The sequence below is a fragment of the Tachyglossus aculeatus genome, chromosome 7 (assembly GCF_015852505.1).
Source record: "Tachyglossus aculeatus isolate mTacAcu1 chromosome 7, mTacAcu1.pri, whole genome shotgun sequence".
NCBI classification, from domain to species: Eukaryota; Metazoa; Chordata; class Mammalia; order Monotremata; family Tachyglossidae; genus Tachyglossus; species Tachyglossus aculeatus.
The window spans coordinates 44,951,338-44,976,184 of NC_052072.1; the positions used below are offsets into that span (position 1 = coordinate 44,951,338).

At 47.3% G+C, this 24,847-nt stretch overlaps 1 protein-coding gene across 2 annotated transcripts in view; it reads left to right on the top strand.

Moving 5' to 3' along the window:
* Nucleotides 1-2,921: 2,921 nt before the first annotated feature.
* The window catches only part of THAP4 (THAP domain containing 4), an 84,403-nt gene continuing 62,477 nt past the window's right edge, over nt 2,922-24,847 (top strand). The window contains exons 1-2 of one of the 2 annotated variants that reach the window (XM_038748937.1): nt 2,922-3,020; nt 8,440-9,602. In XM_038748937.1, the coding sequence (XP_038604865.1) occupies nt 2,944-3,020; nt 8,440-9,602 (1,240 nt within the window). In that variant the 5' untranslated portion in view covers nt 2,922-2,943. Of the gene's footprint in view, nt 3,021-6,007; nt 6,034-8,439; nt 9,603-24,847 lie in introns of those variants that run through there. The other variant, XM_038748938.1, reaches the window with a different exon arrangement.

Sequence of the window (24,847 nt, forward strand, 5' to 3'; positions counted from 1 at the left end):
CAGGGGCTGGCTTCATTCACTCATTCATTCGTTCATTCATTCATTCGTATTTATTGAGCGCTTACGGGGGTGCCGAGCCGTCTCCCGAAACGGCCGCGGTGTGGTTTCCGCAAAGTCACACAGCGGACATCTGTATAGATGTATATTCATTCATTCATTCGTTCATTAATTCATTCGTATTTATTGAGCGCTTACGGAGTGCAGAACTGTCTCCCGAAACGGCCACGGTGTGGTTTCCGCAAAGTCACACAGCTGACATCTGTATAGGTGTATATTCATTCATTCATTCATTCATTCATTCACTCACTCATTCATTCGTTCGTTCATTCATTCATTCGTATTTATTGAGCGCTTACGGGGGTGCAGAGCCGTCTCCCGAAACGACCACAGTGTGGTTTCCGCAAAGTCACACAGCTGACATCTGTATAGATGTATATTCATTCATTCATTCATTCATTCATTCATTCATCATTCATTCATTCATCCGTATTTATTGAGCGCTTACAGGGGTGCAGAGCCGTCTCCCGAAAAGGCCACGGTGTGGTTTCCAACCAAGTCACACAGCTGACATCTGTATAGATGTATATTCATTCATTCATTCATTCATTCATTCATTCAGTCGTATTTATTGAGCACTTACGGGGGTGCAGAGCCGTCTCCCGAACCGGCCACGGTGTGGTTTCCACAAAGTCACACAGCTGACATCTGTATAGGTGTATATTCATTCATTCATTCATTCAGTCGTATTTATTGAGCACTTACGGGGGTGCAGAGCCGTCTCCCGAAACGGCCACGGTGTGGTTTCCGCAAAGTCACACAGCTGACATCTGTATAGATGTATATTAATTAATTAATTGATTCATTCATTCATTCAGTCATTCGTTCATTCATTCGTATTTATTGAGCACTTACAGGGGTGCAGAGCCGTCTCCCGAAAAGGCCACGGTGTGGTTTCCAACAAAGTCACACAGCTGACATCTGTATAGATGTATATTCATTCATTCGTTCGTTCATTCATTCGTATTTATTGAGTGCTTACTGGGGTGCAGAGCTGTCTCCTGAAACGGCCACGGTGTGGTTTCCACAAAGTCACACAGCTGATATCTGTACAGATGTTTATTCATTCATTCATTCATTCGTTCATTCATTCGTATTTATTGAGCGCTTACTGGGGTGCAGAGCCGTCTCGCGAAACGGCCACGGTGTGGTTTCCACAAAGTCACACAGCTGACATCTCTATAGATGTATATTCATTCATTCATTCATTCAGTCGTATTTATTGAGCGCTTATGGGGGTGCAGAGCCGTCTCCCAAAACGGCCACGGTGTGGTTTCCGCGGTCACACAGTGGACATCTGTATAGGTGTATATTCATTCATTCATTCATTTGATCGTCTTTATTGAGCGCTTACTGTGTGCCGAGCACTCTACTAAGCGCTTGAGAAGTACAAGTTGGCAACATCTACAGACGGCCCCTACCCAACAGCGGGCTCAAGTCTAGTAGGGGGAGACAGAGAACGAAACAAGACATATTAACAAAATAAAATAAATAGAATCAATGTGTACAAATAAAATAAATACAGTAATAATAAATAAATACAGTAATATAAATAGAGTAATAATGAATAAATAGAGTAATAGTAAATAATAGAGTAATAATAAATAAATAAATTCATTCAATCATTTTTATTAAGCACTTACTGTGTGCAGAGCACTGTACTAAGCATCATCATCATCATCATCATCAATCATGTTTATTGAGTGCTTACTGTGTGCAGAGCACTGTACTAAGCGCTTGGGAAGTCCAAGTTGGCAACATCTAGAGACGGTCCCTACCCAACAGTGGGCTCACAGTCTAGAAGGGGGAGACAGACAACAAAACAAAACATGTGTATATATGTTTGTACATATTTATTACCGTTTATGTATTTATTTTACTTGTACAGATTTATTCTATTTATTTTATTTTGTTAATATGAACAAAACATACGTATATACGTTTGTGCATATTTATTACTGTTTATTTATTTGTCTTACTTGTACATATTTATTCTATTTTATTTTGTTAATATGAACAAAAAACAAAATATATGCATATATGCTTGTACATATTTATTACTGTTTATTTATTTTACTTGTACATTTTTATTTCATTTTGTTAATATGTTTTGTTTTGTTGTCCGTCTCCCCCTTCTAGACCGTGACCCTGCTGTCGGGTAGGGACCGTCTCTGGATGTTGCCAACTTGTACTTCCCAAGCGCTTAGTCCAGTGCTCTGCACACAGTAAGCGCTCAATAAATGCGAAAGAATGATTGAATGAACGGGTACTTCTCAAGCGCATAGTCCAGTGCTCTGCACACAGTAAGCGCTCAATAAATATGATTGAATGAATGAATGAATGAATGAAAGAGGCGGTCGCCCCACCCGCGCTACCCCTCTGTTTTTAGAAGGGGGCCGCCATCTTGCCGTACGGCCCGGAGGAGGTGGGGGCGTCCATTTTGTCGTACGGACTCCCGCCGCAGGGCCGGGCCGGGCCGGGCCGGGCCGCAGCCCTCCCGTCGGCTTTCTCCCGGCCCCCCGGGGGGGTTAGAGGAGGGGGGGGGGGAGAGCCCGACCGGCGGGACCGGACGGGAGGGGAGGGGCGGGGCGCGGGGCCCCCACGGCGCGGCCGCCGAGGGGGAGCTGAGGGCAGCGGGCCTCGCCATCTTGCCGTACGGCGGGAGGAAGCCGCAGGGGCCGGACTTTTCTCATCCCTCCTCCTCCTCTCCTCCTCCTCCTCCTCCTCCTCGTTGTCGTCCAGCCGCTGGCGGCGGGGCCGTCGGGACGGACGGACGGAGGGACGGACGGACGGAGGGAGGGAGGGAGGGAGGCCCCGGGCCCGGCAGTCCGGCCGGCCGGCCGGCCGGTCGGTGGGTGGGTCCGCCCGTCCGTCCGGCCTCCGGAGATGGTGATCTGCTGCGCCGCGGCCAACTGCTCCAACCGCCAGGGCAAGGGCGACAAGCGGGACGTCTCCTTCCACAGGTACCGGCCTCCTCCTCCTCTGCCCCCTCTTCCCCGTTCTCTTCCTCTGCCCCTTCTTCCCCGACCTCCTCTGCTCCTCCTTCCCGGCCTCCTCCTCCTCTGCCCCTTCTTCCCCGACCTCCTCCTCCTCTGCCCCCTCTTCCCCGGCCTCCTCCTCCTCTGCCCCCTCTTCCCCGGCCTCCTCCTCCTCCTCTGCCCCTCCTTCCCCGGCCTCCTCCTTCTCTGCCCCCTCTTCTCCGTTCTCCTCCCCTGCCCCTTCTTCCCCGGCCTCCTCCTCTGCCCCCTCTTCCCCGGCCTCCTCCTCCTCTGCCCCCTCTTCCCCGGCCTCCTCCTCCTCTGCCCCCTCTTCCCCGGCCTCCTCCTCCTCTGCCCCCTCTTCCCTGGCCTCCTCCTCTGCCCCTCCTTCCCCGGCCTCCTCCTTCTCCTCTGCCCCCTCTTCCCCGGCCTCCTCCTTCTGTGCCCCCTCTTCTGCGTTCTCCTCCTCTGCCCCCTCCTTCCCCGGCCTCCTCTTTCTCTGCCCCCTCTTCCCCGTTCTCCTCCTCTGCCCCTCTTTCCCCGGCCTCCTTCTCCTCTGCCCCTTCTTCCCCGGCCTCCTCCTCCTCTGCCCCCTCTTCCCCTTTCTCTTCCTCTGCCCCTTCTTCCCCGACCTCCTCTGCCCCTCCTTCCCGGCCTCCTCCTCCCCTGCCCCTCCTTCCCGGCCTCCTCCTCCCCTGCCCCTTCTTCCCCGGCCTCCTCCTCCCCTGCCCCTTCTTCCCCGGCCTCCTCCTCCCCTGCTCCTCCTTCCCCGGCCTCCTCCTCCCCTGCTCCTCCTTCCCCGGCCTCCTCCTCCTCTGCCCCCTCTTCCCCGGCCTCCTCCTCCTCTGCCCCCTCTTCCCCGGCCTCCTCCTCCTCCTCTGCCCCCTTTACCCCGGCCTCCTCCGCCGCCCCCTTTTTCATTCATTCAGTCGCCTTTAATTGAGCGCTTACAGTGCGCAGAGCACTGGACTAGGCGCTTGGGAAGGACAAGTAGGAATCATATAGAGCCTGTCCCTACCCAACAACGGGTTCGACGGTCTAGAAGGGGGAGACAGACAACAAAACAAAACATATTAACAAAATAAAATAAATAGGTTAGTAAATATGTACAAGTAAAATAGAGTAATTCTCTGGCCTCGGCTGCCTTCTGCCTCCCGGCTGGATGCCCGAGCCACGTCTCTCCCTCCTCCCTTATTCCCCCGACCGCCCTCCCTTTCCCATCTTCCCACTTCTCAGAGCCCTCCCCAGTGAAGCAGAAATCTAACCCCCCAAACACCGCCTCCCCACTGCCGACCCCCCCCATTTTACGAGCGGGGAAACTGAGGCACGGGCCTCCCCTCTGGTCTCCCTCCCGCCAGAGGGGAAACCTGCCGGGCTGGGCCAAACCAGCAACTGCCGTAGGAAAGTGGCTCGGCTTTTCATTTCTTTGGGCACACTTCGAAGGTTTCCAAGATGTCCAAGGTCAAAAGACTTGATCCTGTCATTGTTCAACCGCCAGCCGCCTCCCCATTTTTGCTACTCTGGGTTTCTCTGGGAGCTGTCAAGAAAACACTATGCATGGCGGTCCCGACACTGTGGTTTTAAACTGTTTAAACCCAAGTAATACCAAGCATTGAGTACTCACGATAGGATACGATTAAACAGATGCCTAACCGCCGCTATCCTCTCCCTTGCGGTGACTATTTTGAGAGGTCCTTTCCCAGAGTACAGTCTTGAAATGGGATTGTGGTAGCGAATGAAGCTAATTCGCTGTAACCATTGAGTTTGACTTGCCCTCGACTTAAAAGTTCACGTTGTGGTTTCCCTGATTAGAAATGTTTCATGGATGTCGACATTCACACACCCCCTCCAATTCGACTTTCGAACGTGGGTGACGGTAGGTAAAAGAAACTTCATTGTAAAGGTGGACGGTCCACTTTTGAAGGGTGAATATACGCCGGATATTTTTTGAAGTGTCTGAAGGACATTAGTACGACGGAAATAAGCAGCTCCCGTTTCATCATCATCATCAATCGTATTTATTGAGCGCTTACTATGTGCAGAGCACTGTACTAAGCGCTTGGGAAGTACAAATTGGCAACATATAGAGACAGCCCCTACCCAACAGTGGGCTCACAGTTTCACGGCATCTGTGATAATATTACGCAGAGCAGTTGTGATTCTCCTTAGGGACCGTTGGAAATCAAGAGGTTTCAAAATGATTTTAATGTGGATTTTATTATAATAGTAATATAGTAATGATAATGATGGTATTTGTTAGGCCTTTGCTATGTGCCAAGCACTGTTCTAAGCGCTGGGTAACAATCATTGTCTTTGTTAAGTGCTTGCTAATAATAATAATGATGATGGCATTTGTTAAGCGCTTGCTATGTGCAAAGCACTGTTCTAAGCGCTGGGTAACAATCATTGTCTTTAAGTGCTTGCTAATAATAATAATAATGATGGCATTTGTTAAGCGCTTGCTATGTGCAAAGCACTGTACTAAGCGCTGAGGAGGTTACAAGGTGATCAGGTTGTCCCATGGGGGGCTCACAGTCTTAATCCCCATTTTCCAGATGAGGTAACTGAGGCCCAGAGAAGTTAAGACTTTTAGACTGTGAGCCCACTGTTGGGTAGGGACTGTCTCTATATGTTGCCAACTTGTACTTCCCAAGCGCTTAGTACAGTGCTCTGCACAAAGTAAGCGCTCAATAAATACGATTGATTGATTAAGTGACTTGCCCAAGGTCACAGCTGACAATTGGCGGAGCTGGGATTTGAACCCATGACCTCTGACTCCAAAGCCCGGGCTCTTTCCACTGAGGCACGCTGCTTCCCTAAGTGTCCAGTACCGTACTGAGCGCCAGTAGAGACGAGATCATCGGGTCGGGCACAGTCCCTATCCCATACGTGGGGCTCCCGGTTTCAGTAGGAGGGAGAACCGGTATTCTCCATTTTACAGATGAGGACACGCGGAGGCCCAGAGAAGTGAAATGACGTGTCCGAGGTCACACGGCAGGTAAGTGGCAGAGCTGGGACTGGAACCCAGGTTCTCGGACTCCCGAGCCTGTGCTGTTTCCACCAGGCCTCGCTGCGACGGTTGTGACGGTGGACTCCGAGCCACTAACCACAATACCCCGCAGATCTTTGGTTTGGGTTGCCTTAGTGTTTTGTTCCGTCCTTCCTCACGCGTCTGTCACCCATTCCCTCTCCCCCCCCCCCTTTTATTTTCAGATTGGGACAGGGACCTTGGTTAATTCCTACCTGTGTATTCTTTCCCAGTGCTTAACACGGCGCCCAACTTATAGGAAGCACTTAAGTACTATCGCTACTATTGATGCCACTTAAAATATATTTAGGCCTGTTGGACTTAAATTTATTTTTATAACAGTTTTTCCTAAGGTAACTTGGAAGCAAACGGGAAATTCCCAAATGGGAATTGAATCCTGCCAGCTCTGATTTGCTTGCTTCATGAGTCCTTTGCTTAGACCTTCCGCACCGAGGGTACTAGCTGGGCCATCCGAGCAAACCTACTTAAAGGAATTCGTACCAACTCTTTCGAGAGTCAACCTGAGCCCCTCGGGGTGAGGGGCCTGGCAGCTCCTTATGAGGGGGACAGCTGTGTCATTATTAAGAATGCATGAAGATTCGTACTCGTGCAGGGATGGCCTGCTGTTAGTGGTCGCCTCTGAGGCCTAATGTAAACTGAGCCACACCTGAGCCCAGCTCTAGACTGTGAGCTTGTTACGGGCCGAGAATCTGTCTGTTTATGGTTATATTGTACTCTCCCAAGCACTTAGTACTGTACTAAGTGCTCTGCACACGGCAAGCGCTCCGTAAATACAGTGGGCTGACGACTGGCTTAGGTTGGGGCAGAATCCCTTGCCTGGGTCTGCCCATTCTGGGCAAAATGAACAAAGCTGAATAGGTGGTACAGTACTAGCATTCAAAACCATCAGCAGGATAGGCTCTACTCGGTCCTTTCAGAAGTCTACCAGTGTGTTTCCATGGAAATGCCATTCAGAACGGGCGTTCTAGAAACGGAATTTTTCAATTTTTAGCCCCCTTAAAATGTTTCTGAATGTGATGGGTGTCACTTGTTCATCTCCACCATTTAAAATCGTTAGCACTCGGTTCACTGTGGAAAGAGAGGTGGCAACATAAGGTACCGTTTCTAGACACAGTATTAATTTTGAAGGGTGAATTCGAAAGGATCTGTAGAGTTTAACAGTCGGTATTACTGCGTTTTGATCCAGCTTTATAGTTTCATATCTCTCCCCTTCCTGAATACAGACAGCTAGTATTTTGTTTAGTCTATTAGAAGCCCATGTTGAGTTGCCGGCTATCTTAAACTCGAGCAACGGAAGAGTGACAACTAGGCCGTCACTGGCAAATTCCATACTAAAATCCTAAATCTACCCAAGAGAAGCAGTGTGGCCTAGTGGAAAGAGCCCAGGCCTGGGGGTCAGAGGATCTGGGTTCTAATCCCAGCTCCCTCACTTACCTGCTCTGTGACCTTGGGCAGCCCAAGGACTCAATCAGCTCACCCCACATTACGTCACCTCTCTGATTTTCTACTGCGACCCAGCCCGTTCATTCCTTTAGCGCCAGCTTACTCACTCTGCCCGATCTCGTCTATCTCGCCGCCGATCCCTTTCCCACGTCCTCCCCCTAGCTTGGAACTCCCTCCCCCTCCATATATGCCGGCCCACCACTCTCTCCACCTTCAAAGCATTAATAAGATCGCATCTCCTCCAAGGGGCCTTCTCCTATTAAGCCCTCTTTTCCCTGGCCCTCTCTCCCTTCTGCGTTGACTACACACTTCGGTCTGTGACCTTTGAACACTTGATATTCTCTCCACACCCAACCCCACAGCACTTCTGTATGTCTCTTTAAATTATATATTAGAAATTACATATTCATATTAATGTCTGTCTCCCCCCATGGACTGTAAACTCGCTGTGGGCAGGGCACGTATCTAATTCTATCGTACTGAACTCTCCCAAGCGCTTAGTACGGTGCTCTGCATATAGTACGCGTTCAATAAATACGATTGATTGACTGCCTGCACCTCATCAGTAAAATGGGGATTCAGTACCAGTTCTCCCTCTTACTTTGACTGTGAGCCCCACGAGGAACCGGATTGCTTTTATCTACCTCAGCATTTAGTATAGTACTCGGCCCATATTAAGTTTTAACAAATGCCGTTATTATTGCGGATAAAGTGTAACATAAAAGTTCAGTTGTTTAGTAATCACCCAGCCAACTAGAGGGAAAGAAAATAGTACTTGGGTAAAGTCTTGGAGACCGTGGAGCATTTGAAGTAAACAAAACAAGTTGACGATCCTAGCTTGTGGGGTTGTTTTTTGTTGTTGCCGTTCCAGGAGTCCGTAATAATTTTTCCTCCTCACCCATTGCCCCGCAGGTTCCCCTTAAAGGACTCCAAGCGGCTGATCCAGTGGTTAAAAGCAGTTCAAAGAGATAACTGGACGCCCACCAAGTACTCTTTCCTCTGCAGTGAGCATTTCACCAAAGATAGCTTCTCCAAGCGCCTGGAGGATCAGCATCGGCTTCTCAAGCCCACAGCTGTGCCTTCCATCTTCCAGCTGTCGGAGAAGAAGAGGGTCAATCGTGGCCATGCCCGAAGTAAAAGGAAGGAGGCCAGCCAAGTCCTAGTCGGGGCGAGAGACCCCTCCAAGGAAGGAGGCCGTGAAGCAGATAAGAGCTCATCGTTCTCTTTGGATCAAGGATCGATGGTCAAGCAAGAGACTGGAAAGATGGAGCGGGTGACTAGGAAGGCTGACATTGGGTCAAGATCCGGCCCAGGAGAAAATATTCCCGTCCAATTGGAAGCACCTTTGGTGAGGACTTTGAGCGATGGCTTGACTTCAACGCCGGGCACCCAGAGAAGGCCGGAGAGGCCCGCGGTAGAACTTTGCCCCTCAGCCAACACCCACAACGGGAGTTGGATAGCCGATCGGAGCGGCATTTCCATCGATGATTTTACCCCTCCGGGATCCGGGGCCTGTAAGTTTATCGGCTCGCTTCATTCCTACAGCTTTTCCTCTAAGCACACCCGAGAGAGATCGTCCCTTCCGAAGGAGCAACCGGACAGGAAGAGGCCGAAGAGGGACGCGGAGCCCAGCTGTAGCGGCAACGGCGCGGGACCCGAAAGGTGCTTAACGGAAAGCGGCCCTAGTTCGTCCCTCACCGCCACTCCGCAGAAACCTTCCCAGAGTTGGTCGGCTCCCCCCGCGGACTTGACTCCGAAGCCAGCGACAGAAGCGGTGCTAGGCCAAAAGGGGGACACCGACGCCAACCCCATGTCCATAAACGAGGTCATCATGTCGGCCTCGGGGGCTTGCAAACTCATTGACTCCCTCCATTCATATTGCTTCTCCTCTCGGCAGAGCAAAAGCCAGGTTTGCTGCCTGCGGGAGCAGGTAGAGAAGAAGAACGGAGAGCTCAAGCTGCTCAGGCAGAGAGTCAGCCGTTCTGACAGCCAAGTGAAGAAGCTGAGGGAGAAGTTGGATGAACTGAAGAGGTTCAGTTTCCCATTTTTGAGCAACCTGCTGTCCTCGAACTGCGGTCAGTACCTTTCCTCTTTTTCATTCTCAACTGGGAATCTATTTTATCTCTCTTAAGAATTTTTCTTGCATGGCTGCCTTGGTCTAGGGTCAGGACGGTGTCTGTTTCTTGTTCAGAGGAAGTTCTTTTCAGGCTACCGCATGTTTTTACTTTGGAGACTGTTTACCTCCCTCAAGGAAATATGGTGATGTGTTTTGTTGTTGTTGTCGTTTTTTTATAATGAGACCATTATTTATGCATCTGAGATGTCATTGCCAAGGCTAATCTCTGAACATATGCACCGCGGGAACGGTGTAACGGTGAACAGCCCGTTGAAGAAAAACTCTTTCTTATGGGAAGCGTTGCCTTCCAAAAGGTCGGCCTAGCATCGCGTGCAGAAGGTTCAAGTAGAGCTCTGTTGGGAAAAGGGAGAGAGAGAGAGAGAGAAAGCAATTCCTGAAGTGAGAAACTGGCTTGGAAAATGGCCTGACTGCGGATTCCTACTTTCTTTTTTAATAATATTTGTTAAACACAAACTACGTGTCAAGGCACTGCCCTAAGCGCTGGGAATGTTCGTCGGGTTGCACGCACGTGGGGTTCCCAGTCTAAGTTAGGGGAAGAACCGATACTGAATCCCCATTTTGCAGTTGAAGAAGCTGAGGCACACAGAAGTTAAGTGACTTGCCCCTGGTCACACATCAGGCAACTGGCAGAGCCGGGATTCGAACCCAGGTCCTCTGACTCCAGGGCCTGTGCTCTTTCCTCGCTGCTTCTAACTCTCTGCAGATGGCTCCCAAATCTACTATTCTCCTGCATTTCCTCCTGCTGCCGGAACATTTGTACATAGATGTCCTACCTGCGCCTCAAGGCCAATATGTCCAAAAACTACACTCCTCATCTTTACTCCCTTTTGTTCCTTCCACCCTCTCCTCCCATCATGATCAAAAACACCTCCATCCACCCCGTCTCTGAAGCATGTAACCTTCACATAATCTATGATTTCTCCCTGTCTTTTAACCCCCATATTGTGTCTGTCACCAAATCCTTTTGGTTTTCCTGTTATGACCTCTCTAGAATCCATCCCTTCCTCTCCATCCAAACAGCCCCGTCACTGGTCCCGTCAGTTTTTACAGCCCAGCTTAACTTCTGCCTCAGCCTCCTCACTGTCCTCCCTGCCTCCATTCTCTTCCCTCTCCAGTCCATACTTCATCCGCTGCCTGGATCACTTTTCTAAGACGATTTTCTACACCCGTTGCCCAGTCTTCTCCCCATAAAGCAAAAAGTCGTGAACATTGGCTGTAAGGCACTCTGTCGGCTCTCCCCTTCCCGCTCTCCTCCCGCTCATCTCAGCCCACACTCTTCCGCCCACTCAAACCAACCTACACACCGAACCTGGCTTCTCGTGTCTTGCATTGTCTACATATTGGTCACAGCCCACCCGAAACTCCCTCCCACTTCTGGTATCCATCAGACCACTGCTTTCCTCATCTTCAAAACTCTCCTAGAGTCTTCCCAGATTAATTTCTAATCTTCCCAACTTGTGTCAGCATTCATGCCACCTAAGTGTTTAACTGCTCCCACCTAGTGCTAAAGGACGTACCTTGTATTATCTGTAATTTCCACATATCTATAGTTTACTTTGTCTCCCCCTACTAGATTATAAGATCTCTGAGAACAGGACTCTACTGCGCTTAGTACAGTGCTCTGCACACAGTAAGCGCTCAATAAATACAATCGAATGAATTCTAATTCTTTTGTGTTCCCCCAAGCACTTAAGGATGGTGTCCTGCCTGCAGTAGGCGTCATCGAAGGGCAAGCGGTGACAGACCAATTTCAATTTCTTCTGTGACAGATTGCGTCTATTGCTTACTCCTAGTCCATTTAGATTTCTGTAAAGATGATATTGTTCCACCGATGCCAAGCTACAACATAATGTGGTTAGGTGGGCATACATCTGACTCAGGGGCTAGTCATCGCTGATTTGATATTGTGATCGCCCGTGTGATTCTAGTCATTGTCTTTTTTTTATAGCTCAGACAATGGAATGAAAAATAACCCAACCAAACGTGTACATGTGTGCTAACCCTTTGGAAGATAGAATTATGACACTTGTGGCCTCAATAAATTGGTAAACTGATTTTACAAAAACGTATTCGATTCTTATTCCCATTAAGCACCAGACAATGCATCCAGGCAACCCCCCACCCACCTTCCCCTGCCAAAAAACCCCCCCAAAAAACTACCAAAAAAAGCAGCCTAAATACAGGAAGGAAAACAAGAGTGAAGCACTTGTTCAGCAGGAGAAGACCTGGGGTTCATAGTTGACCTAAAGCTGAAAATGAGGTAGGAACCTAGTGCTTTTATTAAATAAAGCCACATGGAAATAGGCTACATTGCTGGGAATATGGCAGGCAAGACGCTCCGAAGCGCATTGGCCAGATGCTTTTAGAGTACTCTGGGCCGTCTTACTGCCCACATTTTAAAAGAATGCAAAAAAAATCAATCAGTGGTATTTATTGAATGTTTACTGTGTGCAGAGCACTGTATGAAGCGGTTGGGAAAACACAAAAGTTGGTAGACGTGATTCCTGCCATAAAGAGCGTACAGTCTAATGGGGGACACGGATATTAAAATAAATTAGAGATAGGGGAAATAGAGTGTAAGGATATTTACAATGTGTCATGAGCCTGGGGTGGCTCTCGAAGTGCTGAATGGGTACACAGCCAAGTGCATAGTCGACAGTGTTATACTCTCCCAAGCGCTCAATCGATACCAATGATGGATAGACACAAAAGGAAGGGCCAGTTGCAGGAGATGTGATTTTAGGCAGGTTTTGAGGTTTGGAGAATGGTGGATTGTTGGCTGTGAAGGGGAAGAGAGTTCTAGGCCAGTTGGCAGGATAGATGAGATCGAGGTTCAATGAGTAGGCCTGTGTTAGAGGTGCAGAGTGTGCAGATTGGGTTGTAGAAAGAGAGGGGCGAAACAAAAACCCTTTACCATTGGCTTTAAAGCACTCAGTCACAACTTGTCCCCCCTACATCTTGTACCTCCCTACTCTCATCCTACAGTCTAGCCCACACACTTTGCTCCTGTAATGCTAACCTTGTCACTTCCCGTATCTCGCCGCCGATCCCTTGCCTACATCCTGCCTCTGGCCTGGAACGCCCTCCCTCCTCACATCCAACAGACAATTACCCTCCTCATCTTCAAAGCCTCATTGAAGGCACATCTCCAAGAGGCCTTCCCTGATTAAGCCCTCCTCTTTTCTTCTCCCACTCCCTTCTGCATCCCCCCCGCTTAGCCCCACAGCACTAATGTACGTATCTGAAATTAATTTATATTGATATGTCTCTCCCTCTAGACTGTAAGCTCCATGTGGGCAGGAAATGTGTCTGTTTATTATGTTGTACTTTTATAAGCGCTTACTACAGTGCTCTGTATACAGCAAACACTCGAGAAATACCATTGCATGAATGAATGAATAAATAGAAGGGAGAGAGCTGATTTAAAGTTGATGATAAGGAGAGGATATAGAAGAGTAAATTGTGGACAGTCCAGAAAATGGCCAAAATGAAGTGGAATCCCTTTTCTTTAAAATTACAGGAATGAATAGATCACGCATCCTCAGTGATTGTCATTTTTCTGCCTTGCATCAGAGGGTGAGCCAAATAATCTTTTGAGATCCCTTCCAGCTCTGATTCCAAATTTAGTGACCAGTGACCATACCATTACCCCGTAATCAAACTTCCTATTGTCCACTTCTTAGTGGACACTGTAATGTTGGGTAGGGACTGTCTCTATATGTTGCCAACTTGTACTTCCCAAGCGCTTAGTACAGTGCTCTGCACGCAGTAAGCGCTCAATAAATACGATTGATGATGATGATGAAGTGGCAGTCATTACGTTTTGAATTTTACTCGATTCAACACAAAAGTAGCTTCAAGATCTTAAGCTGTAGTCAAGGATCAGAAAATTTTATTTGCTCACTTCTTATGTATTGTCTACACAAGTTATGTCTGAGGAACTGCTCAGAATTATGAATTATCCCTGAAGCTGAGTTGTCAAGTTCATCAATTTACACTGTTTCTGAGAAAAGTTCTCTGTGTACTCTGTGAAATCATCCAGATCGGGGAGAGAACATTTCTGCCATACCGATGTTTCAAGAAGCCAGCTATCTCTCTTTGAGTAACAAGTGATCTTAGAAATACTGCCGTCATAAGATTTTGCGTTATTTTTTTATTTTGTTTGGAATAATACAGACCGAAGGACATTTATTTCCTTTCTTACTGTTAAATCGTTTGGGTAAGCATTGGGAACATCCCCGACCTTCAGGCCAAAGATTTTTTTTCAGAGGGGAAGTCAGATCCAGGGAAAGTTGTAGAAGGAGGAGGAGGAGGAACGCCCTGCACACAGTAAGCGCTCAATAAATAGGATTGAATGAATGAACACCCAAAGGACTTGCCCTTTGGCTAGTTTGGACCTGGGTGGCCTGTGGCCTGGACAAGAGCCGGGATTGCAACAAGAAACTGTAGGATCAAGGTTTTCAAAGCGCACGGCCATGAGTGAGTTAATTGAGAGCTTGGACTAGCTGGAGTTATATGCTCCCCCATTGTCTCATTGGAAAGGTAGGAGTCAAATCGCTTCAAGCTTTTTTGCCCACTGTAATTTGAGTCACTGCTGTTCCTACTCCTTTTTGATTTCCTTTTCACTCCTACCTTCCCCCACTCTTCTCCTGTAACTTCCCTTCTTGGATTTCTTTTTCCAGTTTCTGTGTCTACATTCATATTTCTTCCTCTGAGGTCAATAGGTCTCCCGCTCCCCCACAACTCCTCTCCTCCTATGCATTCAGGGAAAAATTAGGTAGCAAAGGTCTCAGGTCCAGTATCCTAGGTCCAGGAACTTATTGGGTATAACTTCCCATCTCACTGAAAAATACTAGGTGTTTTGGGCTTTTTTTTTAAATGAAATCTGTTAAGTGCCTATTATGTGCCAGGCACTGTACCACTTGACAGCTGTGTGACTTTGGACAAGTCACTTAAGTTCTCTGGGCCTCAGTTCCCTCAACTGTAAAATGGGGATAAAGAGTGTGAGCCCCCCGTGGGACAGCCTGATCACCTTGTAACCTCCCTAGCGCTTAGAACAGTGCTTTGCACATAGTAAGCGCTTAATAAATGCTATCATTATTATTATTATTACTAAGCACTGGGGTAGATACCAGGTAATCAGGTTGGACACAATCCCTGACCCGCGTGGGTCTCATGGTCTTAGTCCTCATTTTACAAATGAGGTAACTGAGGCACAGAGAAAGAAAGTGACCTGCCCAGGGTCACACAGCTGACAGGCGGCAGACCCGGGATTAGAACCCAGGTCCTTCCGACATCCAGGCCCGTGCTCTATCCACCAGAACCCGCTGCTGTTTGGAACACATCTCAAAGTTTACCTCCTCTGTCACAGGCGTAAAAGGTAAGAATTCGATAGACTAATGCTAGTTTGGAATTTTGGTGTACTCCTTTTTTATTCCTTTTATTCCTTTATTCCTTTCTCACTCTCATGACTCTGCCTTGTCCATGCCGGTGGCCCACTTAGTCTTCTCCTTATGGCTCTGGCCCTGTTCCTCTTCTGGTCTTGTCTGGGTCTGGCTGCTTTCTAGCTCCCCGGGACCCGAGCGATTCTCACCTACTTCCGACTCCTCTGGCCCTGCTCAGTGGCAAAAGCCCGGGCTTTGGAGTCAGAGGTCATGGGTTCAAATCCCGGCTCCACCACTTGTCAACTGTGTGACTTTGGGCAAGTCATCTTCTCTGGGCCTCAGTTCCCTCATCTGTAAAATGGGGATGAAGACTGTGAGCTCCACGTGGGACAACCTGATCACCTTGTAAATTCCCCAGTGCTTAGAACAGTGCTGTGCACATAGTAAGCGCTTAATAAATGCCACTATTATTATTATCCTCGCACCAACCCTGTGGGCTTTCCAGGCCTGGGGTCTTCCTGCAGCTCTCAATCAATCAATCGTATTTATTGAGCGCTTACTGTGTGCAGAGCACTGGACTAAGCGCTTGGGAAGTACAAGTTGGCAACATAGAGAGACAGTCCCTACCCAACAGTGGGCTGTCACAGTCTTGAGTCTTCTCCCGTGGCCTGGCTTCTCACGGCTCCACTAGCTCGCTACTCAGCCATCTCCCAACCATTCTGAGCAAGACCATTGTTAGATTGATCTAGTGGCCAGCAAGAACCTGGCCTACCTTTTATAGGGTCTCTGATTTGGTGGCTGTTGCCTAAACCACTCTTCCGGACCGCTGATCTCACTGCCATCCGGACTGTTCAGACAGACTAATAAGAATAATAATAACGACGGAATTTATCAAGCGCTTACTATGTGCAAAGCACTGTTCTAAGCACTAGGGAAGTTACAGAGTGATCAGGTTGTCCCACGGGGGGGTCACCGTCTTCACCCCCATTTTACAGATGAGGTAACAGGCCCAGAGAAGTGAAGTGACTTGCCCAAAGTCGCACAGCTGACAGTTGGCGGAGCCGGAATTTGAACCCATGACCTCTGACTCCAAAGCCCGCGCTCTTTCCACCGAGCCATGCTGCTTCTCTAAGGACTACTTTTCCTTAAAGCTCCTTCCCCAAGTTCCATCTTTCCATCTTGCTCCTCTACCCTCTAACTCCCACGCTTGCCGTCCCTATGTGGGGCTTATGTCCCTAGGGCTTGTGTCCCTATGAGAAGCAGCGTGGCTCAGCGGAGAAAGCCCGGGCTTTGGAGTCAGAGGTCATGGGTTCAAATCCCGGCTCTGCCACATGCCTGCTGTGTGACCTTGGGCAAGTCCCTTCACTTCTCTGAGCCTCAGTTCCCTCATCTGTAAAGTGGGAATTAAGACTGTGAGCCCTACGTGGGACAACTTGATCACCTTGTATCCCCCCAGCACTTAGAACAGTGCTTTGCACATAGTAAGCGCTTAACAAATGCCATTATTATTATTATTATTATTATTATGTGGGAAAGGGATTGCGTCCAACCTGATGAACCTGTATCTCCCCCAGCACTTGACACATATTCAGCACTTGGCAAATACCATTATTATAATTATGTGATCTCAGGACAGGGTGTTGATGACAGCAGAATGTGGTGTCCAGATCTCTGGTCCCTTAGGAGAGATGGGATTAGGGTTTATACTGGGGAAGGAGGGGGAGATGAGGAAAGGGAAACAGCATGGCCTAGTGGAAAAAGCACAGACTGGGAGTTAGAGGACTTGGGTTTGAATTCTGACTCTGCCAGTTGCTTGCTGCTGCTGATGGTATTTGTTAAGCACTTACTATGTGCCAAAAATAGTTTTAAACGCTGGGTAGATACAAGGTTATCAGGTTAGACGCAGTCCCTGCCCCACGTGGGGCTCACCGTCTTAATCCCCATTTTACAGATGAGGTAACTGAGGCCCAGAGAAGTGAAGTGACTTACCAAAGGTCACGCAGCAGACAAGTGGTGGGGCCGGGATTAGAACCCAGCTCCTTCTGGCTCCCAGGCCCATGGTCTGTGGTGACGTTGGGCAAATCACTTCTCTGGGCCTCAATTCTCCTGTTCTCCTTATTTAGACTGAGCCTCATACAGGACAGAGATTGTGTCCAACCAAATTAACTTGCGTCTACCCCAGCGTTTAGAATAGTGTTTGACACATAGTAAGCCCTTACAGATATCATGTAAAAAAAAAATTAAAGAGCAAATAGAAACGGGTTAGAGTTAGGGCCACTACCACGTCTGCTTCTTCTCCAATCTGCATCCCAGACCCAACATTTCTGCCGAGCCGGTGGATTGCAGGTAGCAGTGAGCAGAAGGCGGTGGCCATCTCATTCTCTCCCGAGCGCTGAACATAGTGCTCGTCACCCAGTAAGCGCTCAATAAATACCACTGATTGATCAAAACTGTCCTTTCAGGGCCGGCGATGAAGGTCCAGTGCAGCTGGACGATGTGTTTCTGGCCACGCTAAGAAATATTCATTATTAGCCCAGAAAGGCCCGATTAATTACAGCGGCCACCACGCAGCTGCTCTCATTACAACTAGAGTCTGTTTATCATTTTATTGTACTTTCCCAAGCGCTTAGTACAGTGCCCTGCATTCAGTAAGTGCTCAATAAATATGATCGAATGAATGAGGAGGAGAAGAAGGAAGAAACCTCTGGAGGAGGCAGCCACCGCCACTGCTGCCAACATTGTGCCCAAAGCCGAGACTCATTAAGGGTCCCTCCCCCAAAAGTATAATGAGAAGCAGCATGGCATAGTGCATAGAGCGCCAGCCCTGGAGTCAGAAGGTCATGGGTTCTAATCCCGGGTCTGCCACTTGTCTGCTGTGTGACCCTGGGCAAGTCACTTCATTCATTCATTGTCGTATTTATTGAGCGCTTACTGTGTGCAGAGCACTGTACCAAGCGCTTGGGAAGTACAAGTTGGCAACATCTAGAGACGGTCCCTACCCAACAGCGGGCTCACAGTCTAGAAGGGGGAGACAGACAACAAAACAAAACGTATTAACAAAATAAAAGAAATAGAATAAATATGTACAAGTAAAATAAATAGAGTAATAAATATGTACAAACATATATACATAGTGACTTGAATATAGATAGCACACCCCTCTAAATGTTCATCACAACCAAAAATTTGGTAACGCAGTTTTCTGGATATGCATATGCTAGGTAGCTAAGCATGGGGACTTTCCTTTTTTCAGAGCAGTAGTTGCCCCAAATCAATCAATTAGTTAATGGTATTTATAATAAGAAGAATAAAAATGGCATGTATTAAGCGGTTACTATGTGCGGAGCACTGTTATAAGCGCTTGGGAGGTTACAGGGTGATCAGGTTGTCCCATGTGGGGCTCACAGTCCCAATATCCATTCCACAGATGAGGTAACTGAGGCACAGAGAAGCCAAGTGACCTGTCCAAAGTCACACAGCTGACAAGTGGCGGAGCCGGGATTTGAACCCATGACCTCTGACTCCAAAGCCCGGGCTCTTTCCACTGAGCCACGCTGCTTCCCCTGAGTACTGACTGTGCAGAGGTCTGTACTAAGCTCTAGGAGAGAACAATATAACAGAGTTGGTTCACTTCTCTGGACCTCAGTTACCTCATCTGTAAAATAGGGGTTGAGACTGTGAGCCCCAAGTGGGACAGGAACTGTATCCAACCCGATTTGTTTGTATACATCCTAGCGCTTAGTACAGTGCCTGGCACAAAGTAAGCACTTAACGAATACCACGATTATTGTTATTATTATTATGACTGTCCCATCCGTTTCAGGATGCCTGGAATTTTTACCAGCAAAAACAAGTCTGCTACTATTCCCAGCCTCCCCCCTGGGCTCGCCTTGACGAAGCCGTGTCCCACCACCTTTCGACTGGCTCCGTTTCGGTTTGCCCAGGCGAGCTCAGGGCGAGGTTGAATCAGCCTCTTCGGTCAGTATTTAAAACCTAACGTCGAGTCACGTGAGAAAGCTGTGGGAATTCGATGAGTTAGAGCACCTGCCCAACCTGTCCAATTCTCAAGATCCTGGCATCAAGTCGAGATTAATCTGAGGATTACGGGAATATGCCTTTACTCGGTGAGAGTCCAAGACAGCGATCTTTTCCCAATTAAAATTTATGATTGAAGGTGAAATAGCCACTTGATATCATGTAGGTAAATCAAAATACCCTGGACATATAATAGTTTGGTCTCCACTAGCTGTTTTAACTGGGCTTAGAAAAATCCTCCAATTAGCTATTCAAAAATTTCTGTCCACATTCCTCTCCCCCTCGTCCCCCTCTCTATCCCCCCCATTTTACCTCCTTCCCTTCCCCACAGCACCTGTATATATGTATATATGTTTGTACATATTTTTTTACTCTATTTATTTTATTTGTACATATCTATTCTATTTATTTTATTTTGTTAGTATGTTTGGTTTTGTTCTCTGTCTCCCCCTTTTAGACTGTGAGCCCACTGTTGGGTAGGGACTGTCTCTATATGTTGCCAATTTGTACTTCCCAAGTGCTTAGTACAGTGCTCTGCACATAGTAAGCGCTCAATAAATACGATTGATGATGATGATGATGATAATAAATTGTCTGATTTTATGCAGGCAGAGGCGCATATTTATAGTCTCTTGTGAAATTGGGGTGTGCTTTTCTAAGCTTTCCCTCTACACCTCCTCCCTGCTCTGGTATTCCAATTAAGTATAAGCCGACATTATAAGTAGGTCAAAATTGTTGCCACCTCCTGCTCTCAGCAGTGATACTTGCTAGATTGAAACTGTGAATGAAAGCATCCAGCATTTCATACCATACCAGCCTGCTGCAATTCACTGAAGCAACACTGCAAGTAGGTAATGCAAGTTTGATGTGGATTATGGGAAGCTAAAAAGATCCAAATTGGTAGAAATTCTATAGCTCTAGGGGACTTGTTCTCGAAGAACCTTGTGTTATGATGGCATAGTAGATGGAGCATGGTCCTGGGAGCCAGAAGATCGTGGTTTCTAATCCTGGGTCTGCTACTTGTCTGCTGTGGGACCTTGGGCAAGACACTTCACTTCTGGGCCTCAGTTACCACATCTGTAAAATGGGGATTGAGACTGTGAGCCCCACATGGGACAGGGACTGTGTCCAACCCCATTTGCTTGCATCCACCCCAGTGCTTAGTACAGTGCCTGGCACACAGTAAGCCCGTAACAAATACCATAATAATAATTATTGTTATTATTGTGATGGGAACACTTTTTGATAGAGTAATGGTTGATTCAATAACAATTCATGGGTTAAGAAATAGTTTGAAGGTACCACCATGATATTTTTCTGTGCCAATTTATTATTGGTATGTCTGCCTTTAGCAGAATGTTTCCCTCCCTTGCTACCGATTTTTAGTTTCCTGCCTTAAATGCTGTAAAGTGGCAAAACCATAAAGGTAAACAAGCTACTGGGAAGCATAGCAACATCATACCTTGTCCGTCACCAAGTGCTTAAACATAACTGTTTCTTTCTTTTCCACACCAAATTGACTGGTGCCAACTTGTGGGTCAGGTGATCCCACAACAGAAATGTAGAAGGAATATTCCCTAATCATTCCATTGTGTTGCATCCAAATCATGTGATGAGAGCCTGTATTTGAACAGAACTGGGAATGACTGATTGATCGATTCTGATTGATCTGAAGGAAAGGCAGATGGGCCTGATAAATCCAGCGGGTCCTTTTGTGCAACTCTGCCTGACCAATTTGAACTATCCTCCCCACCACAGCCTCAAATCTTAAAGGTGTCCCACAGTTGTAGAAATGGAAAATGGGAAAGACCAACTCCCCTGTCAATATCCCAGAGATAAGTCAAAACGGCTTCCAATAATTTGCACTTTTTTGGTCATTCTTTTTAATTGCTTATTCGAGTTTGTATAATACCATCTTTATAAGGGGCTCAAAGTAGTTGTCGTAAGTGATCTAAAATTTAAATAAATCGATCAAAATTAAGACCTAGTCTTAATTTTTAATGGCTTTATTGAGAACCTGGATAAATGGATTGAAATATGCTGTTGAAATTTGCCAAAATATTTAATTTGGCCAGCTTGCCTCAACTTCAGAAGGAATAAATGAAATGCAGAGCGACCCTGATAGCTTTGGAAAAGATTCCTACAAAGGAGGATTATAATGTAATACTAATAACAGAGGTCGTGGGTTCAAATCCCAGCTCTGCCACTTGTCAGCTGTGTGACTTTGGGCAAGGCACTTAACTTCTCTGGGCTTCAGTTACCTCATCTGGAAAATGGGGATTAAGACTGTGAGCACCCCGTGGGACAACCTGATCACCTTGTAACCTCCACAGCGGTTAGAACAGTGCTTTGCACATAGTAAGCACTTAATAAATGACATCATTATTATTATTATTATGGCATTTAAGCACTCACTATGTGCCAGGCACTGTACTAAGCATTGGGGTGTATACAAGGATAAAATTGTCAGGCCAGGTGGAAGGTAGGTGATACGCTTATGGATTATTGCTTATTTGCAAACCCCATCAATACCAGATGGGGAAATACTGGCTAAGAACTCCTCGATTTCTTTTCTACCTCTGAATTTGTGCTATCTCAATTTTAAGAAATGTCTCACCAGCTAGAATGCTTCTCCCAGTTTCTCTGGAAAAAGAGGCTACTTATCTGAACCTTATGCCTCCTGGTAATATAATGTTCTATCAGATTATATTTACCTAAATATTCCGCATTTTTTTTCTCCAATATGAAAGGTCACAATATTTTCTTATTTTTTCTATATTGCCTTCCTCATTCACATAGGCTCTTAACAGAAGGATGTGTTCAGAGCAGATGAGTAGGATGACAGTGGGAAAATTGCCTGTTAAACTCCTCTTGCAATGTGGACTAGTGGATAATAAGCACTTAACAAACACCATAAAAGTGTGCCAGGCACTATACTAAGCGCTGGGGTAAATACAAGATAATGCAGGTTGGACACAGTCCCTGTCCAACATAGGGCTCACAGTCTTAATCCCCTTAAACAGATGAGGTGACTGAAGCACAGTGAAGTGAAATAACTTAGTATGTTTCGTTTTGTTCTCTGTCTCCCCCTTTTAGACTGTGAGCCCACTGTTGGGTAGGGACTGTCTCTATATGTTGCCAACTTGTACTTCCCAAGCGCTTAGTACAGTGCTCTGCACACAGTAAGCGCTCAATAAATACGATTGATGATGACTTGTCCAAAGTCACACAGCAGACAAATGGTGGAGCTGGGATTAGAACCCAGGTCTTCTGACTCCCGGGCCCGCTTTCTTTCCATTAGGCCACTCTGCTTAGTAGAGTGCTCTGCACACAGTAAGCGCTCCATAAATACAATTGATTGATCGATCTTTGTCTCCCCTTCCTCTACTTCCTCTTTCCATTGAGCCCCTTTGGGATGGATGAAGGTGGGAGTGGGAAGGGGACTAACTCATCAGCCCAGGATCCCGCCCTCCCTTCCTCAATTCTTCCTCAGGCAACCTCCTCTTCTTCCCCTGCTACTTGCCTGCCGGTCCATATCGGGCCAGTCACTGAACTTCTCTAGGCCTCAGTTTCCTCATCTGTTCAATGGAAATGAGGCAAATATCTATATTCCCTTCCCTATATACTGTGAGTCCCTTGTGGGGCAGGGGCAGAGTCTGACCTGATCATCTTCTATCTCCCTCAGCGTCCAGTGCCATGCTTGGCATGCAGTAAGTGCTTAACAAATATCACCCATTATTAGGAGTAGTATGATTATTCCCCACCTTAGCCTGGGCCTGAGAGAACTGACTCTCTCCCAGGCTCATTGACTGCCAGTTTCTACCCTCTGCATCAAGTGGCCTCGAGAGAAAGGCGCAGATATAGGTGAGAATAAAATACCTTGGGCTCCCCACACCTCCAGGGAGGGAGGGAATGGGGCAGCCCTTCAAGACAGGAAAGCATTTCCTCCCACCCCAGTGTCCGTAAAGCGCAGGTGGGCAAACATTTTGCGTATGAAAGCCGAACAAAATGAAAACTTTGAACTGTTGAGGCCCGAGCAGCGATAGTACAATTTCAATAGACATTATCGTAGTTGACTTGACTGTGAAACTAATGGTTTTGAATGTTTCCCCCACCCCTTCCCTGTTTTGAGAGCCACATTTTAGTTCCCAAAAGAGCCAGATGTGGCTTCCGAGCCATAAGTTGCAGACCCTCGTCCTAGAGGAAGGAAGTCCTCCCTTTTATTCATTCGTATTAAGCACTTATGGTGTGCAAAGCACTGTACTAAGCGCTTGGAAGAGTACCATACAACAACAGACACATTCCCTGCCCACAGCGAGCTCACATTCTAGAGGGGGAGACAAGACATTAACATACATAAATAAATGATAGATATATATACATATTTATCATTCTATTTATTTTGTTAATGATGCGCATCTAGCTTTATTTCTATTTATTCTGACGACTTGAAAACTCTCCACATGTTTTGTTTTGTTGTCTGTCTCCCCCTTCTAGACTGTGAGCCCATTGTTGGGTAGGGACTGTTTCTATATGTTGCCAACTTGTACTTCCCAAGTGCTTAGTACAGTGCTCTGCACACAGTAAGCGTTCAGTAAATACAATTGAATGAATGAACGAATATGTGCTGTGGGAATGAGAGAGGATGAATGAAGGGAACAAGTCAAGGCGACGCAGGAGGGAGTGGGAGAAGAGGAGAGGAGGGCTTAGGGAAGGCTTCTTGGAGGAGCTGTATCTTCAATAAGGCTTTTGAAGGCTTCCCAGACTGAGCCCCTTCCTTCCTCTCCCCCTCGTCCCCCTCTCCATCCCCCCCATCTTACCTCCTTCCCTTCCCCACAGCACCTGTATATATGTATATATGTTTGTACATATTTATTACTCTATTTATTTTACTTGTACATATCTATTCTATTTATTTTATTTTGTTAGTATGTTTGGTTTTGTTCTCTGTCTCCCCCTTTTAGACTGTGAGCCCACTGTTGGGTAGGGACTGTCTCTATATGTTGCCAACTTGTACTTCCCAAGCGCTTAGTACAGTGCTCTGCACACAGTAAGCGCTCAATAAATACGATTGATGATGATGATGATGATGATGAAGTGGGGGAGAGCAATTATCTGTCTGACAGGAGGAGGGAGGGCCTTCCAGGCCAGAAGTAGGATGTGGGCAAGAGTTCGGTGGCAAGATGGATGAGATCGAGGTACGGTGAAAAGGTTAGCATTAGAGGAACAAAGTTTGTGGGCTGGCTTGTAGTAGGAGAGTAGCGAGGCGAGGTAGGAGGGGGCAAGGTGATTGACTGCTTTAAAGCCGATGGTGAGGAGTTTCTGTTTGATGTGGAGGTGGATGGGCAACCACTAGAAACACGGTCTGAATGATTTTGAAGGAAAATGATTCGGGCAACAGAGTGGTGTGTGGACTGGAGTTGGGAGAGAAAGGAGGCAGGGAGGTCAGGAAGGAGGCTGATAGAAGAATCAAGGCAGGATAAGTGCTTGCGTTAATGTGGTAGCGGTTTGGGTGGAGAGGAAGGGACAGATTTTAGCGATGTTGTGAAGGTGAACTGACAGGATTTACTGGTGACTCACCCCTGCTACGGTGCTCTCGGCTCTCGTGCCTTGGTGGCCCGAGAGTCTTTGCCAAACCTGCTTGCCGTGTCGGAGAGGAGGAGAGCTGGGACCACTTGCGTGCTGTGGGTGACGATAGGCCTGGCACCTGCTCTGGGGGTGATGAACACCAATCTTTGAGAGCTTTCCGGTGCTCACAGAGACT